General features: G+C 49.9%; 1 protein-coding gene across 2 annotated transcripts in view; it reads right to left on the bottom strand.

The window, feature by feature from the left end:
* The window catches only part of MYLK3 (myosin light chain kinase 3), a 52,058-nt gene that overhangs the window by 9,345 nt on the left and 26,249 nt on the right, over positions 1-16,464 (bottom strand). For both annotated transcript variants that reach the window (XM_069456302.1, XM_069456301.1), the window contains exons 4-9: positions 15,881-16,329; positions 14,446-14,551; positions 13,825-13,918; positions 13,240-13,349; positions 12,131-12,272; positions 2,760-2,830 (exon numbers count right to left, since the gene is read on the bottom strand). In XM_069456302.1, the coding sequence (XP_069312403.1) occupies positions 2,760-2,830; positions 12,131-12,272; positions 13,240-13,349; positions 13,825-13,918; positions 14,446-14,551; positions 15,881-16,329 (972 nt within the window). The remainder of the gene's footprint in view (positions 1-2,759; positions 2,831-12,130; positions 12,273-13,239; positions 13,350-13,824; positions 13,919-14,445; positions 14,552-15,880; positions 16,330-16,464) is intronic.

Raw genomic sequence — 16,464 nt, 5'->3', positions numbered from 1 at the left:
CAGAGTGCTGGGATTACAGGCGTGAGCCACCTTGACCCGCCACGGCCTTCTCTTAAATACGGCTCCCTATGTTTGTTTTCTTGAACTTGCCCCCTGCCGCTGCTCCCACCAGAAAAATTGTCATGAACCCTTTTGACCAGGTAAAGGAATTTGTCTGACAGTTTGAGCTGGATTGAGCACTCAGCAGGAAGGTTTCTGAATAGCTAATTTTTAGAAAAGTGGCCTATAGCACTTTTCAGCTCCCCACCAGGTGGGACTCGGTGGCCTACAGGCCAGTGCTCAAACTCATCCGAGTGTGAGCCTAACACTCAGGACTCCCCGTTAGTTAGTGCCCTCATCTTCCCCCATGTCTGCCCCCAGACCGCCCTGTTCACGCACAGTGCACGTCCTACTCTTGGCCCGGAACTCACGCTCCCTCCCCACCTCCCTCTCTGCAGCGCTGTGGCGGAGTCCACTGTCCACTGCGCACGTCTCCTCCCAGCTCAGTGTTCAGTGACAGCATCTGAGCATCTTGAAATTAGCAAAATTGGCAAATATTGTAAACCAACCCCATCCTCTCTCACTCCCCACCTGCACCCCGCTGGTACTTAAGCGTCTGCTAGCAGATGCCAGGGCCTGTCCACGTGTCCTCCGGCTGCTCAGAGCAGGCTTGCCTGACTCCAGCAGCTTCTGGGGGTGGCTTCTTGCTTGAGTTCACAGTGCTGTCACTGTAAATGCTGCTGTGGCAAGGGGTCACCTGGCATCTGAGAGTGTGCCGTGCACACCGGGCTGCGTTCTCAGTGAAGACGATACTGCCCAGCAGCGGGCAAAAATTGGTCCTAGGGAGGCCAAAAAAGTCTTAGCTCTCGTAATGGGTTGTGGCTGCCCAAAGGCCCACAGTACACAAACAGGTACACAGTACATCTGTGGCATTAAATTTTATGGGTCGGGGGACCAGGCAGTAGGGAAAGAAAGTCTAGAAAGGCCCACTGAGGGGCAGGCAGGAACAATAAAAACAGGCTGAGAAACGCTGCTCTAGGGTGTGAGACATGCCAGTGTGCAGAACGCATTCCAATCTTGTAAGACATTATTCGGGAAAATATTAAGCAATTTTTTTACACTATGGATTGAATGTGATTTTTCCATGTTTTGGTTGGAGGGATTTTATATTGTTCACGAAATAAATACACTGAGTAATGGCGATCCCCAAGGTACAGTGGCATGACACGAACTTCCTCCTGCTATTATACTAACAGCATGCGGGGCCCTGAAAATGTATCTTCTCCCTGCAGGTTTACCACTGTAACCCGCGGAGGAGGGACCCGGGAGACCACCACTGCGGTTTGGATGCTCCCTGGGAGGCAGGTGCTGGAAACCAGAGCTGAGCTCGGGCGAGCAGCTCTGCCACCACGGGGCGAGGCTCTGCTTTCTGCCACCGGTGGATGGAGTGGAGGGCATCGTGTGGCTCATCAAGCAACAACACAGCTTCTTGGTGGGAAACAGCCATCAAGAGAGAGAAAGAATTTCAGGAAGAGTTGAAAATTCAGTTTTGGTGTAAAGTCCTACCCAGAAAATATGTGATTTCCAGGGAAATGTCATTCTTGCAGGAAATGGAGTTCTGGAGGAAGGCTGGAGACAGGCACACAGCTACTGCCAAACTTACGGGCTCTGGGTGCTGGAAGGTTTGGGGGCAGCTTTCCCAAATGCCCAGGGTCTGCTACTGCCGCTGCTAAGAGCCCACAACACCAGGTGTGCATGCCACGGGCAAGAGCCCTGCAGAGAGGCACAGTGTTCAACATATATGACTGCACAGGATTGTAGAGTAAAACTATCTATACTCCACTAGGCTTTTACCATTTTAGAGGACTTTAACATACTTTAAAAATTACATACATGGTCAGGTGCGGTGGCTCACACCTGTAATCCTAGCACTTTGGGAGGCTGAGGCGGGAATCACTTGAGGCCAGGAGTTCGAGACCAGCCTAGGGAAACCCTGTCTCTACAAAAAATTTAAAATTTAGCCGGGCATGGTGGTGCATCTCTGTAGTCCCAGCTATTCGGGAGGCTGAGGCAGGAGGATCACTTGAGCCCAGGAATTTGAGGTTGCTGTGAGCTATGATGATGCCACTGCACTCTAGCCCAGACAACAGAGTGAGACTCTGTCTAAAAAAAAAAAACAAAAACGTTATATACAGTGTTTATTTATGCACTGAAACTTGAGAACGAACCACCCTGATGGGATGGGTTCGCGCTGTCCATGTATTGTCTCACGTAATCATCACACTGCCCCCAGGCTAGCAGGTAATATCATTATATCACCATTTCACCAAGGTCTAATCCAGTCCTGAGCGGCTCCAGAGCCACCTACCCACGGCACCACTGTCACGTATGTGCCTTTGTATTTAGCCTCGTCATTTCCTGGAGGGCAGGGATGAGACGGACGCAGCACACAACGCAGCACAGGCTGGCGCCAGCAGGCCTGGGGACATCAACAGAACCGAGCGCCCCTAAGCGTCACGGCCCTCTCCGCTCACAGAGGTGGTCCGCCGTAGAGTTGGCCCACAGCACACTTAGGGAGAAGCAGAGCCCGCAGCACAAAGCCACCCCTGCAGCAGTGACAAGGCCTATCTGCAAGTCGAAGGCCACCAGCCTCTGGGAGCAATGGCGTTCTTATGTCAGTCTCAGAACTCGAGGATTGGCTGGTCCGGGAGTAACCGTACCCAGGACAGCCCGGAGTCCCCCGGGAGTGTTGTCAAAGCATCTAAAACCAAACCCCTTACCTTCTGGCCAGCCCAAAGTCAATGATCTTAACGTGGTGTCCTGTCTGACTGACGCACAGTATGTTCTCCGGCTGAGAAAGGAAGGGGAGTCTGCTTAGCCCGGCCAGCGGCCAGGGAGGCCGGCCGTGCCCGCGCTGACCGGGCTGCAGGCCTCAGTTTCGCGGCCGCCAAAGGAATGAGTGGCACGGGCAGCCCTGCGGGGGGAGACACCCAGCGAGGATAAACGGAGCGGGCGGGCGAGACGGTGGGGACCGGTGGGGCCTGTGGGGCCCTGGCAGACGCCTGCCTGGGCGAAGGGCAGCCCCGCTCCGCTCCGCTCCGGCCGCGGGTCGCCGTGCAGGGGCACAGGCACAGCTGCCCGGGCTTCAGTCCTCAAGGGAAGCCAGGAATTCAGGTTTTTGTGCGAAAATTCCACGCTTCTAAATGTTGACAACTAAATCAAATTAAAACACACATTCCTGCAACAGAACCCCCCACGCCGCTTGTGTGAGACAGCTGGTCGGGGACGGTGGTGGTCCCAGAGCCTGGCTGCACGTGGGAGTCATCTGGGGAGCTTTCAAAAGCCCCGGTGCCCAGGCCCAACCCTGACCGATCACATCCGAATCTCAGGGCTGAGACCAAGGCCCTGCTGGTCTGGCCAAGGAGAGTGGAGCTGCTAACGTCCACCTGCCACTTGGTGGTGACAGCTGTGACCCATGGAACGGGGTGGTGGCCTCAACACGCTTCCTGTCACATCATTCAGATCAGCTCTGAGGCCCTGCGGGAGCCTGGAAGGACGCGGGCTGCTTGAGGACCACGCACTGGGCGCGCGTGCAGGGAGAGGTGCGTGAAGGTGCAGGGATTACGGTAAAAGGACCTGGACACCGAGGGTCCGGTGCCCGAGGCCCAGCGCTCCATTACCTGGTTCTGTAGCCCTAGGTGAGTCCCTTCCCCTTCCTGAAACCCCAGTGTCTCCATCTGCAGAATGGGAATAATACGCTCTTCCTGCCCGTTTCCCTGGGAGAGGGTGAGGTTCGCATGACCTAACATGCACGAAGCCCTTTACAGCTGCCAAGGCAAGCGGAGGGCACTGTTCTTCCCAAAGGAGGGTTTCGCTGCTGTTCCTGCGGCAGCGGGACTGTGCAGCTCCCAGACAGGCGCGGGGCAATGGTGCTTAGGCCTCCCCGTCGTCTTGGTAAGGTCTAGAACAACACTGTCCAATAAAAATACTATGGGGCCGGGCACGGTGGCTCACGCCTGTAATCCTAGCACTCTGGGAGGCCGAGGCGGGCGGATCGTTTGAGCTCAGGAGTCTGAGACCAGCCTGAGCAAGAGCGAGACCCCGCCTCTACTAAAAATAGAAAGAAATTATATGGACAGCTAAGACTATATACAGAAAAAAATTAGCCAGGCATGGTGGCTGTAGTCCCAGCTACCCGGGAGGCTGAGGCAGGAGGATTGCCTGAGCCCAGGAGTTTGAGGTTGCTGTGAGCTAGGCTGACGCCACGGCCCTCTAGCCCGGGCAACAGAGTGAGACGCTGTCTCAAAAAAAAAAAAAAAAAATACTATGGAAGCCACATAGATAGTAATTTGAAATTTTCTTTTTTTTTTTTTTTTTTTTTTTTTGAGACAAAGTCTCGCTCTGTTGCCCGGGCTAGAGTGAGTGCCGTGGCGTCAGCCTAGCTCACAGCAACCTCAAACTCCTGGGCTTAAGCGATCCTACTGCCTCAGCCTCCCGAGTAGCTGGGACTACAGGCATGCGCCACCATGCCCGGCTAATTTTTTCTATATATATTTTTAGCTGTCCATATAATTTCTTTCTATTTTTAGTAGAGGTGGGGTCTCGCTCTTGCTCAGGCTGGTCTCGAACTCCTGAGCTCAAACGATCCGCCCACCTCGGCCTCCCAGAGTGCTAGGATTACAGGCGTGAGCCACCGCGCCCGGCCTGAAATTTTCTAGTAGCCACATTTTTAAAAGTAAAAAGATGCAGGTGAACTGAATTTTTATAACATAAATAATAATTATTATACCATAAAATTCGCCATTTTAACATGCACAATTCAGTGACTTTTAGTATAGTCACAGCATTGTGCAATGATCATCACGATCTAATTTTAGAACATTTTCATCATCTCAGAAAAAAACCAACCAACCCCATACCCAACATCACTGACTCACTCCCCATCCCCGCAGCCACTAACGTACTCGCCTCCTCGGTGGATTTGCCTATTCTGGACATTTGGTGTAAATGGAATCATAAAACATATGGCATTTCATGTCTGGCTTCTTTCACTTAGCATGTTTTCAGGGTTTATCCATGTTGTAGCATGTGTCAGGATGTCATTTCTGTTCATGGCTAAACATTATTCCATTGTATGGATATACCATATTTTGTTTATCCATTTGTCAGTTAATGAACATCTGGGCTGTTTCCACTTTTTGTCTATTATGAACAATGCTGCTAAGAACATTTGGGTACAAGTTTTTGTATGAATTTATGTTCCTTTTTTTCTTTTTTTAAAGTTATTTTTTCCTGCATCTCATTACATCAAGAAACTTATGTTTCACTTCTCTTAGGTATATACCTGGGAGTGAAATTGCTGGGTCATACGGTAATTCTATGTTTAGCATTTCTAGGAACTGCCAAACTTTTAAAAATTGAATGCACAATTTTACAACCCTACTGGCAATGTATGAGGGTTCCAATTTTTCCATATCCTAGCCAACGTTTCTTTCTTTCTTTCTTTTTTTTTTTTTTTTTTTGAGACAGAGTCTCACTCTGTTGTCTGGCCTAGAGTGCGATGGCGTCAGCCTAGCTCACAGCAACCTCAAACTCCTGGGCTCAAGCGATCCTCGTGCCTCAGCCTCCCGGGTAGCTGGGACTACAGGCATGCACCACCATGCCTGGCTAATTTTTTCTATATATATTTTTAGCTGTCCATATAATTTCTTTCTATTTTTAGTAGAGATGGGGTCTTGCTCTTGCTCAGGTGGGTCTCGAACTCCTGAGCTCAAACAATCCACCCGCCTCAACCTCCCAGAGTGTTAGGATTATAGGTGTGAGACACCGCGCCCTGCCTAGTCAGTATTTCTTGTCTGTCATTTTTATTTTTTATGTCAGTCAGTCTAGTGGGTATGAAATAGCATATCAATGTGATTTTGATTTATATTTCCAGAATGACTAATGATGTTGAGAATCTCTTCACGTGCTTGCTGGCAGTTGTATATCTTCATTGGATAAAAGTCTATTCAAATCCTTTGACCATCTTTAAATCAGGTTATTTGTCTTTCTATCACTGAGTTATAAGAGTTCTTTACATATTCTAGATATAAGTCCCTTATCAGACATATGATTTGGAAATATTTTCTCCCATTCTGTGAGCTGTTATTTCTTTCTTGATGGTATCCTTTGAAGCATAAAGGTTGTTCATTTTTATGAAGTCTAATTTATCTATTTTTTTTTTTTTTTTTTTTTGAGGCAGGGTTTTGCTCTGTTGCCCAGGCTAGAGTGCTTACTGCAACCTCAAACTCATAGCTCAGAGCAATCCTTCCTCAGCCCCTCAAGCAGCTGGGACTATGGGTGTGCACTACCACACCCAGCTATTATTTTTTTTAATTTTTATAGAGGTATGTTGCCCAGGCTGGTATCAAATTCATGGCCTCAAGTGATCCTCCTGCCTTGGCCTCCTAATGTGCTAGGATTACAGGCAAGAGCCACAATGCACAACCTATTTTTCATTTCTTGCTTATGCTTTTGGTGTCATATCTAAGAAATTATTGCTTAATCCAAGGTCATAAAGATTTATTCCATGTTTTCTTCTAACAATTTTACACTTTTAGCTCTCACATTTAAGTCTATGATCCATTTTTAGTTAATTTTGGTATGTAGTATCTAACATGATTCTTTTACAGGTGGGTATTTGGCATGGTGTACCAGCACCATTTGTTGAAAAGACTATTATTTTCACATTGAATTGTCATGGCAATATTGTAAAAAAATCAATTGACCATAAATGTAAGGGTTTATTTCTGGACTCTTAATTGTATTCCATTGATCTATATGTCTATCCTTATGCCAGTAATACAGTTTTAATTTCTGTAGCTTTGCAGAAAGTTTTGAAATCAAGAGATGGAAGTCCTCCAAATTTGTTCTTTTTCAAGATTGCTTTTGCTATTCTGGGTCCCTTGAATTCCCATCTGAACTTTAGGATCAGGCTATTAATATCTCAAAAGAAGCCAACTTCTTATAATTTTGACAAGGATTATGCTGAATATTGAGATCAACTTGGGGAGTGATTGTTCACCTACACAATATTAAATCTTCCAGTCCATGACCATGGGATGCCTTTCCATTTATTTAGGTCTTCTTTAAATTCTTTCAACATAGTTTTATAGTTTTCAGAGTATAAGCCTTGTATTTATTACATTAATTTTTTTCTGTCTTTTATTTTTTTGATACTGTCACAAATGGAATTGTTTTCTTACTTTTATTTACAGATTGTTCAGTGCAAGTACACAGAAATACAATCAGTTGTTGTATATTTGTCTTATATCCTGAAACCTTGCTGAATTTTGTCTATTAATTCTAGTAGTTTCCCCTCCTTAGGATTTTTTTTTTTTTTTTTTTTTTTTGAGACAGAGTCTCACTCTGTTGCCCAGGCTAGAGTGAGTGCTGTGGCGTCAGCCTAGCTCACAGCAACTTCAAACTCCTGAGCTCAAGGGATCCTCCTGCCTCAGCCTCCCGAGTAGCTGGGACTGCAGGCATGCACCACCATGCCCGGCTAATTTTTTCTATATATATTTTTAGCTGTCCATATAACTTCTTTCTATTTTTAGTAGAGATGGGGTCTTGCTCTTGCTCAGGCTGGTCTCGAACTCCCGAGCTCAAACGATCCGCCCACCTCGGCCTCCCAGAGTGCTAGGATTACAGGCGTGAGCCACCGCGCCCACCTCTTAGGATTTCTTTATACAAGATCATGTCATCTGCAAAAAGATAGTTTTACTTGTTCCTTTCCAGTCTGTACACCTTTTTTTTTTTTTTTTGAGACAGAGTCTCACTCTGTTGCCCAGGCTAGAATGAGTGCCGTGGCATCAGCCTAGCTCACAGCAACCTCAAACTCCTGGGCTTAAGCGATCCTACTGCCTCAGCCTCCCGAGTAGCTGGGACTACAGGCATGCGCCACCATGCCCGGCTAATTTTTTCTATATATATTTTTATTTGGCCAGATAATTTCTTTCTATTTTTAGTAGAGATGAGGTCTCGCTCTTGCTCAGGCTGGTCTCAAACTCCTGACCTCGAGCGATCCACCCGCCTTGGCCTCCCAGAGTGCTAGGATTATAGGCGTGAGCCACTGCGCCAGGCCTGTATACCTTTTATTTCTTGTCTTGCTTAATTGCCCTGGTTAGAACCGCCAGTAAAATGTTTAACAGAAGTAGTAAAAACAGACATCCTTGTCTTGTCTCTGATCTTAATTCTTTCTTAAGCAGAAAGCATTCAGTCTTTTACCGTTAAGTATAAAGTTAGCTGTGGGTTTTTCATATATGGCATTTATAAGGTTGAGTAAGGATTCTTCTATTTTTAGTTTGTTTCTTGTTTTCATCATGAAAAATGGTTGGATTTTGTCAAGTGGTTTTTGTGTATCTATTGAAATGATCATAGGATTTCATCCTTTATTCTACTAATATGGCATATTACATTGATTTTTTCATATGATTTTCATATGTTAAACCAACCTTGCATTCTTGAGATAAATCCCACTTTGTCATGTGTCCTTTATATATGATTTATTCAGTTTAATAATATTTTATTGAGAATTTTTGGATCTATATTTATAAAGGATATTGGTCTGTAGCTTTCTTTTCTTGTGATGTCTTTGTCTGGTTTTAGTATCAGGATGAGAATGGCCTCATAAAATGAGTAAGGAAATTCTCCCTCATCTTCTACTTTTTGGAAGTTTGTGAACGATTGGTGTTTTTTTTTTTTTTTTTGAGACAGAGTCTCACTCTGTTGCCCAGGCTAGAGTGAGTGCCGTGGCATCAGCCTAGCTCACAGCAACCTCAAACTCCTGAGCTCGAGCGATCCTCCTGTCTCAGCCTCCCGAGTAGCTGGGACTACAGGCATGCACCACCATGCCCGGCTAATTTTTTCTATATATATTTTTAGCTGTCCATATAATTTCTTTCTATTTTTAGTAGAGATGGGGTCTCGCTCTTGCTCAGGCTGGTCTCGAACTCCTGAGCTCAAACGATCCGCCCACCTCGGCCTCCCAGAGTGCTAGGATTACAGGCGTGAGCCACCGCGCCCGGCCAGGACTGGTGTTAATCTTCTTTAAACATTTGGTAGAACTCATCAGTAAAGCCAGGTGACCTTGGCTTTTCTTTGTGGGTAGTTTTGATTACTATTTCAATCTCTTTAATTGTTATAGGTCTCTTCAAATTTTCTGTTTCTTCTTGAGTCAGTTTCAGTAGTTTGTGTCTTCCTAGGAATTTGTCCAGTTCATCTAAGTTATCTAACTTTCTGGCATACAATTTTTATAGCATTTTTTTATAATACTTTTTTATTTCTGTAGGGCTCTAGTGATGTCTCATCTTTTACCCCTGACTTTAGTCACTTGAGTCTTTTCTCTTTTGGTCTTGGTCAGTATAACTAAAGATTTGCCAACTTACTGATCTTTTAAAGAACCCACTTTTGGTTTAATTGATTTTTCTCCATTCTTTTTCTACTTTATTTATTTATGCTCTAATTTTTATTTTCCCTTATTCTGCTTGCTTTGAGTTTAACTTGCTCTTCTTTTTCTAATTTCTTAAGGTCAAAGTTTTCATTATTGATTTGAGATCTTTCTTCTTTGGAATACAGATATTTACAGCTAGAAATTTCCTTCCTAGTTTAGATGCATACCATAATTTTTGATATTCAGTGTTTTCATTTATCTCAAAATATTTTCTCAAACTTAATTTCTTTAATTTTTAAAAGTTTTTATTTTTAGACACAGATCTTGTTCTGTCACCCGGGATGGAAAGCATTGGCACAATCATAGCTCACTGCAGCATCAAATTCCTAGGCTCAAGTGGTCCTCCCACCTCCACCTCCTGAGTAGCTGGGATTACAGGCACGCACTACCACACCCAGTGAATTAAAAAAAATTTTTTTGTAGGGATGGGGTCTCACTACGTTGCCAAAGCTGGTCTCAAACTCCTGGCCTCAAGTCACTCCACCTCAGTCTCCCAAAGCACTGGGATTATGGGCATGAGTCACTCACTACACCTGGCCTAAAAGTTAATTTTAATAATATATTTTATTTAACCCAATATATCCAAAATGTTATCATTTCAATATAAAAATATTAATGAGATATTTTCCATTTTTTCCCTATTAAGTCTTTGAAATCCAGTGTGCATTTTACATTTATAGAGTATCTCAATTCAGACCCTCAGTTAATCAGAAAACTGTATTTAGACTTCATGAAATTTAGAGTTGCAAAGTAAATTCACATATCCAGGTTGTTCCAAATATACTAAAAGTTTTCTAATAACTGAATCAAGTGTCAGTTCTAAATTTTAAATTCATGTAAATTAATAAAATTAAAAATTCAGGGCCAGGCACCGTGGCTCATGCCTGTAATCCTAACTAACACTCTTGGGAGGCTGAGGCCGGAGGATTGTTTGAGGTCAGGAGTTTGACACTAGCCTGAGCAAGAGCGAGACCCCGTCTCTACAAAAAAATAAAAGAATTAATGGGGCATGGTGGCACCTGTCATCCCAGCTACTTGGGAAGCTGCAGCAGGAGCATCACTTGAGCCCAGGAGTTTGAGGTTACAGTGAACTTTGATGATGCCACGGCACTCTACCCGGGGTGACAGAGTGAGACCCTGTCCCCCGCCAAAAAAAAAAAAATTTAAAAATTCAGCTTCTCAGTCACGCTAGCCATATTAATAGCCACATGTAGCTGGTGACTACTGTATTGGACAGTGAGTCTCTGGAGCTCTTTCTCCATATTTTAATCCATACACCACCACCCCTAAGATACGGCTATTTTTATTCCCCATTTTACAACTGATGAGCTTAAGGAACTTATCCCAGGTTTCACAAGCGCTGCTCTTGGCTGGGAAATGGGCCTCAGCAAAGCTTACTTCTCTGCGGCAGTCACAGGAGTTGCCCCAAAGTCGGGTCCTTGACCCAGAATCACAGCAATTTCCTGAGCTGAGCCTAATCTCCCAACTCACAGAGTAGCTGGTGCCTTAGAATTCGCTCTAGTGAGCAGAGGAAGCCTGAGGCCAGTTTCCCACCATCTCAGTCATTTCTCTGAGTGCCCCAACCTTACCGTCTGATGTCCATTAGGAAAGACAGAAGTAGTAATGTTTGCCCCCAAAGGTGCAGCCAACCCACTTCCCATCTTCTGTGGGAAGCCACTAACATTCATCCCCATCCTGAAATGAGCTGTAAAGAAACACCCTCCCGTTGGCCCAGTGGAGTGGAAAATGGCCACCATGGATGGAGTGCTCACTACCAGCCGGGCGTCGTGCCCAGGGCTTCATGCGTGTGATGCTCCTAGGAGACAAAAGAGTGCAGCGCGCTCATTCACTGCAACACCACATGGCCCTTAAAGAGAATGAGAAGAGATGTCTACACTGCATTACTGCTAACTTTAAAAAGTAAGCTTAGGCTGAGTGCAGTGGCTCACACCTATAACGCTAGCACTTTGGGAGGCTGAGGCAAGAGGGTCGCTTGAGGCCAGAAGTTTGAGACCAGCCTGGGCAAGAGAGCAAGACCCTGTCTCTACAAAAAAATAGAAAAATTAGCTGAGCATGGTGGCTCACACCTGTAGTCCCAGCTACTCGGCAGGCTGAGGTAAGATTGCTTGAGCCCAGGAGTTTGAGGGTATGGTGAGCTATGATTGTACCACTGCACTCCAGCCTGGCAACAGAGCAAGATCCTGTCTCAAAAAAAATTTTTTTAAATAAAAAAATTTTAGAAAACAAAATGCATCATAAGCTCTCCCTTGTGTGTGTTTGTATGGCACGCCAGCTTGCTCGCAGGTCTCTCAGCATGGAGACTGGGCGGAAGGACTTTCACTGTGTATTTTATATATATTATATTGTATATATGTGTTACCACAAGCATATGTTATGTTTTGAACTTTTGAAAAACGAATCTTAAAGATATTTTTAAAGGAATAGAGGTCACTGTATCATTTAATCTTCCAATACCAGCTAAAGAGGCACGATCGCCCCCATGTTGGAGGGGAGAGCCGAGGCTCGGAGAGGCGGGCAGCGGCCGAGAGCCCGGACGGATGCCGGGGCTATTGCCTGCTGGCAGAGCCGTCAATGACGAGAGCACACCAGAGGCTCAGGAACCGGGGGGCCCACCCACCGCGCGCCCCCGGCAGGACCGACCTTGAGGTCCAGGTGCAAGACGTACTGCTGGTGCAGGTAGCGCACGCCCTCGCAGATCTGCCTGGTGAACAGCACCACGTCCAGCTCAGTCAGGCGGTACTTGTCATCCGTGATCCGCTCGAAGAGTTCGCCCCCGTCCACGCTGCCGGACACAGGGAGAGGCAGGCGCCAGCCTGAGCAAGGCCCTCGGAGGACTTGTGCACTGTCAGCACCAGAGGCCAAAGCAGCCCAGGTAAGCCCAAGGCTACACCCCCCGGGTCACAGGGCCACTGCCACTGCCACCTGAGATCTCATCAGGACCTTCGCTCGAGCTCATTCCTAGCACAGACTGTGGGTGGTAAAAGGAAGCGACAGGCCCCAGGGAAGAGGGGACAGTCGTCAGTGCTGCCAGTCCAGGTCACCCTGGAGGATCTAGACTGGGGCTGCAAACTCATCGCCAGTGGGACCCAGCCAGCACCTACTTGGCAAGAAGCTTAAGTGAGCAAATCAGACCATGTGTGAGACAAAAGTCTCTGAAAACACAGTCTTTAGCTCATCTTTTGCTTTTCCACTTTTGATAGAGATGTGACACGGCAGACTCCTCAGCCCTGCCAGAAGGAAACAGCAACACAAGCACAGATAGGAACGGCCTCTGAGCCCGTGGCCTCGGGGCCAGGGGCAGTTGGGAGTGGTGGGGGGTGTGGCACAGGGAGCCCGGTCACCCTGCTCGCGAGAGTGGCCGCCGCAGGCTCCGGCACACCATCTGCACTGGGAAGGCAGCGTTGCTGCATCTTTCGCGTTTCCAAGAAAAGCCACATATCTAGGTTTTAATGTGACATTTCCCAATTTCTAATAGTTAACAATTGATTCAAGATTACTGAAAGTTACACGGGCCAAATTGATCTACACGTGCACGCAGAATCAGGCCCACCGGCCAGCGGTTTGTTCCAGATGGCTTTGTCCTCCACGCTCACACTGGAGGTCGAGGAGCCACGCCAGAGACGGTGGGATGACTTGGCCCTGGAAGACCCAGGGAGGGGAAGGAGACAGCGAGCTCGGCCTGGCACGAGGGCGCCGCCTGGCCCTGAGCCCGGCCCGAGCGGAAGCTGCCGCCCCACCCCCATGCTCACTACTCCATGATGAGGGTGAAGCTGCTTTTGCTCTCGAAGGCGTCGTAGAGCTGGATCAGGTTCACGTGTCCGAGCTGGTTCATGATATTGATCTCGTTCTTCACGTCCTCCTAGGGAACCAGGGGACAGAGGGGTTTCCAAGCAAACCGGTCAGGCATTGGAGCCAGCTGGACCTCCCAAGGCGGACACACACACACATGCTCCTCATCCCTCTTCAATTTCCTGTTCTCACACCAAGTCTCCTTCACTCACCACTTAAACCAGATTCTTACAACAGAAAGGACCTTAGCATGACCCACCCATTTCACAGATAGGAACCCTGAGGCCCAAGAAGGAAAGGGCCTTGTTGCGAGGGTCCCGCAGGCACCTTGGCAGACCCCACCTGGATGCCTGCGTGTGCAGAGGCAAACCTGGGCTGGGGGCTGCAAGGGTGACGCGCTGAGGGGACAGTGGAGTCCCGGGAAAGAGGCAGGAAGGGCCGTGGGTTTCCTGTTCAGCTTACAGGGGCCTGAGGGGCCCTGAAGGAAGTGGCGGAGGCTTGAGCTTGGCCAGAGGGACCCAGCCAGCCCAGGGCAGAAGCCTCACCCGGTCCTTGGCGCTCTTCACTTTGATGATCTTGGCTGCCAGGGGGAGGCCTGTGGACGTCTCTGTGCACCTGTGGACCTGGCCAAAGCGGCCCCTGCGGAGACGCATCGACACAGCAGGCTGAGAGCCCAAGCGGCTCACCCCACACAGCGCGGCCGCCCTGTACCCCGCGCTTCCTGGTCCTCTCCCTCCTGCACACGCACCATGGGGACCACCCCAAACCCCAGTGTCCTAACCCCGCCTCTCCACCAGGCAAGCTGCCCTGCAACCTAGAAGGTGATTCCCAGCCCCATGCCACGTGGTCTGCCCTGTACCCTCCTCAGCCCACGCCACACGGCTACCCTGCACCCCAGGGCATGTCCCCCTGCCCCTCACCTCACAAGCTACCCTGCGCTCTAGAGGACACCCCTTTCATCCCCCCCACGTCGCCTCCTGCCACCTCCCAGATGGACCTCCCACATCCATGCTCCGCGGGCCTGGGCCTCACCCTGCCCACACGGTTTCCCACCCTGGCCTCGGCTTCACCGGCTGGTTCCTGAGCCCACCGAGCAGTGCCCGCCCCTTCTCCGCTGAGCCTGCCCCCCGCTGCTCCCCCCCTGCGGCAGGCGGGCGGCCACCTACCCTCCCAGGACTTCGTGCTGGCACACCGCGTAGCCCGCTGACATAGAGGTCTCCTTGACGCTCACCACTCGGTGTTCAAAAGGGGCCGGTGGGGCCAGACTGTCATCTGTTCAGGGGACAGCAAGGGACCTGTGAGCCTCCTACCTGCAGCCTGCCCCTCTCAGCCACCCGCCCAGACCCGCTTCACTTGATTCGCCGTGCCCTTTGGGCAGCCCGGCATCGAAAGCCTTTTCTCAAAAACCATCTCATCCGAGCCACCCATTTGGCAGGGGAGGAAGCTGAGTCTCGGAGAGGTGAGGTCACACAGTGAGCCGGGGACAGAGGGGATTCCAGCCCGGGTCTCCCAGCACCTTCTTCTCCGCAAGGTGGAGACGTGAAATCCAGTCTGTTCATGGAGTTTAGGAGGGGACCCTAGGAGGAGCAGTGTGGCCCGCAGGACACAGGGGGCACATGTGGACAGGGAGATTGAGCAGAGTTTAACGCAGGGACTACCCTAAAGGCAGCCTAAAGATGGCTGTGGAAACCAGCAAGGGCGGAGTGAGGGGTGGCAGCTGGGGACAAACGCCCACCCCCACCCCCACCCCACCTCGCCTCCTCTCCTGCCAGCACGACCCGGCCAGAAGCCAGAGCGGGGAGAGCGTGGAGGAGCCCCGGGGGCTCAGGATGGGGACAGTGGGCCTGGCGGAGAAACCGAGGACGCCGGCAAGGGAAGATTTTTAAAAAATGGTTTAGGGTTGTTTTATTTTAATCTTGTCCTTCAGAGGTGATATGAATCCATAGAAATATTACAGGAAGTAGAGAAAAAGAGTAAAACAGAATCCAGAACATGCACCAAACACAGGGCATAAACCAGTCTGTGCTTTAAGGGCTGGAGGACACTGCGGCAGGAAGTCGCGGCTGGGCTGGCCCCTGTCGGGCGCTTGCCAGAACATTCCACAGACAACTCTCGCACCAGGGAGGGTGTGACCCTGGGGCTGGAGGGGTTGAGGGCCGCTGGGTCACAGAACACAAGGACGGCCATCAGGCCAGCGGGCGCCCTCCCCCACCCCCCGCGAGGACCAGCTCGCGGCCGTGAGTGGCCAGAGCGGCTCGCACCCAGCCCGTGCTGCCTGTGCTTTTTAACAGAATTCTTGCCTCCATCCAAAGTGACACCAAAGGCGGAAAGCGCGGCCAGGCAGGTGGCTTTCAGAAATCCACCCAGGTGGGCCACATGGGACCCCTCCTCCCCCACCACTGCACCAATCCGAGCTCGGCCCTCGGCATCTCTGCACCTTGGTCGCCCGTCCCGGGATGTCCCCGAAGGCTGTTCCCAAGTCTTGGACACCCCTAGACCCGCATCATCTGTCCCTGGAAGCTGCAGTGAGGCCCCTCGGGGGCGGGGCCTCCAAACCCACTGGCCTCGGAACACAGTCTAGCGGTCGATGGCCTCACTTACCCAGAACCGCGCTGCCAGCCTCGGCACCCGCGGGCGACCTCCTTCCTGCTTCAGCCGCCCCTGGGCCCCCCGCTGCACAGTCCTTCCTGGGCTCAGGGTTTCTCGCCCCTGGGCCTTTGTCCTGCACGCCCGGGCCCCCGGCAGCTTCATCTTCTTCGTCCCTCCTGGCCAAACTCGGTCCCGCGGCGGGCTCGGCCCCAGGCTCCCGCGTCCCCTCCGCCTCTGCTCCCCCACGGCCGCTCCTCTCCTGCCGCGGGGAGACCGCCCCGGCTCCCTGGGGCGTCTGTTCTCCTGACTCAGTCCCGGGAGCTTGGAGGCAGCACCTGGGTCCAGGTGGGTTCTGCTCACCTGGATGGGCAGCTGCTGGAGCCTCTGTGGGTCTGAGATTGCCACCTCGTGTCACAAGCAGCCCCCCAGGAGTGTCCGTCTCTTCCACATAGATGGAGGTCCTAGGGCAGAGAGAAATACGCCCGAAGTTAAGGACTCAGGCGTCGCAACAGACCTGGGTTCAAAGGTCTACTGCTGCCACCACTGATGGTGGCCTCTAGGCTCAGCTTTCTCATCTGTAAAATGGGGACTCTAGG

Source organism: Eulemur rufifrons, chromosome 23, assembly GCF_041146395.1.
Source record: "Eulemur rufifrons isolate Redbay chromosome 23, OSU_ERuf_1, whole genome shotgun sequence".
Lineage (NCBI taxonomy): Eukaryota > Metazoa > Chordata > Mammalia > Primates > Lemuridae > Eulemur > Eulemur rufifrons.
The sequence above is the reverse complement of the archived record's forward strand: the minus strand, read 5'-3'. Positions and strand labels throughout refer to the sequence as shown.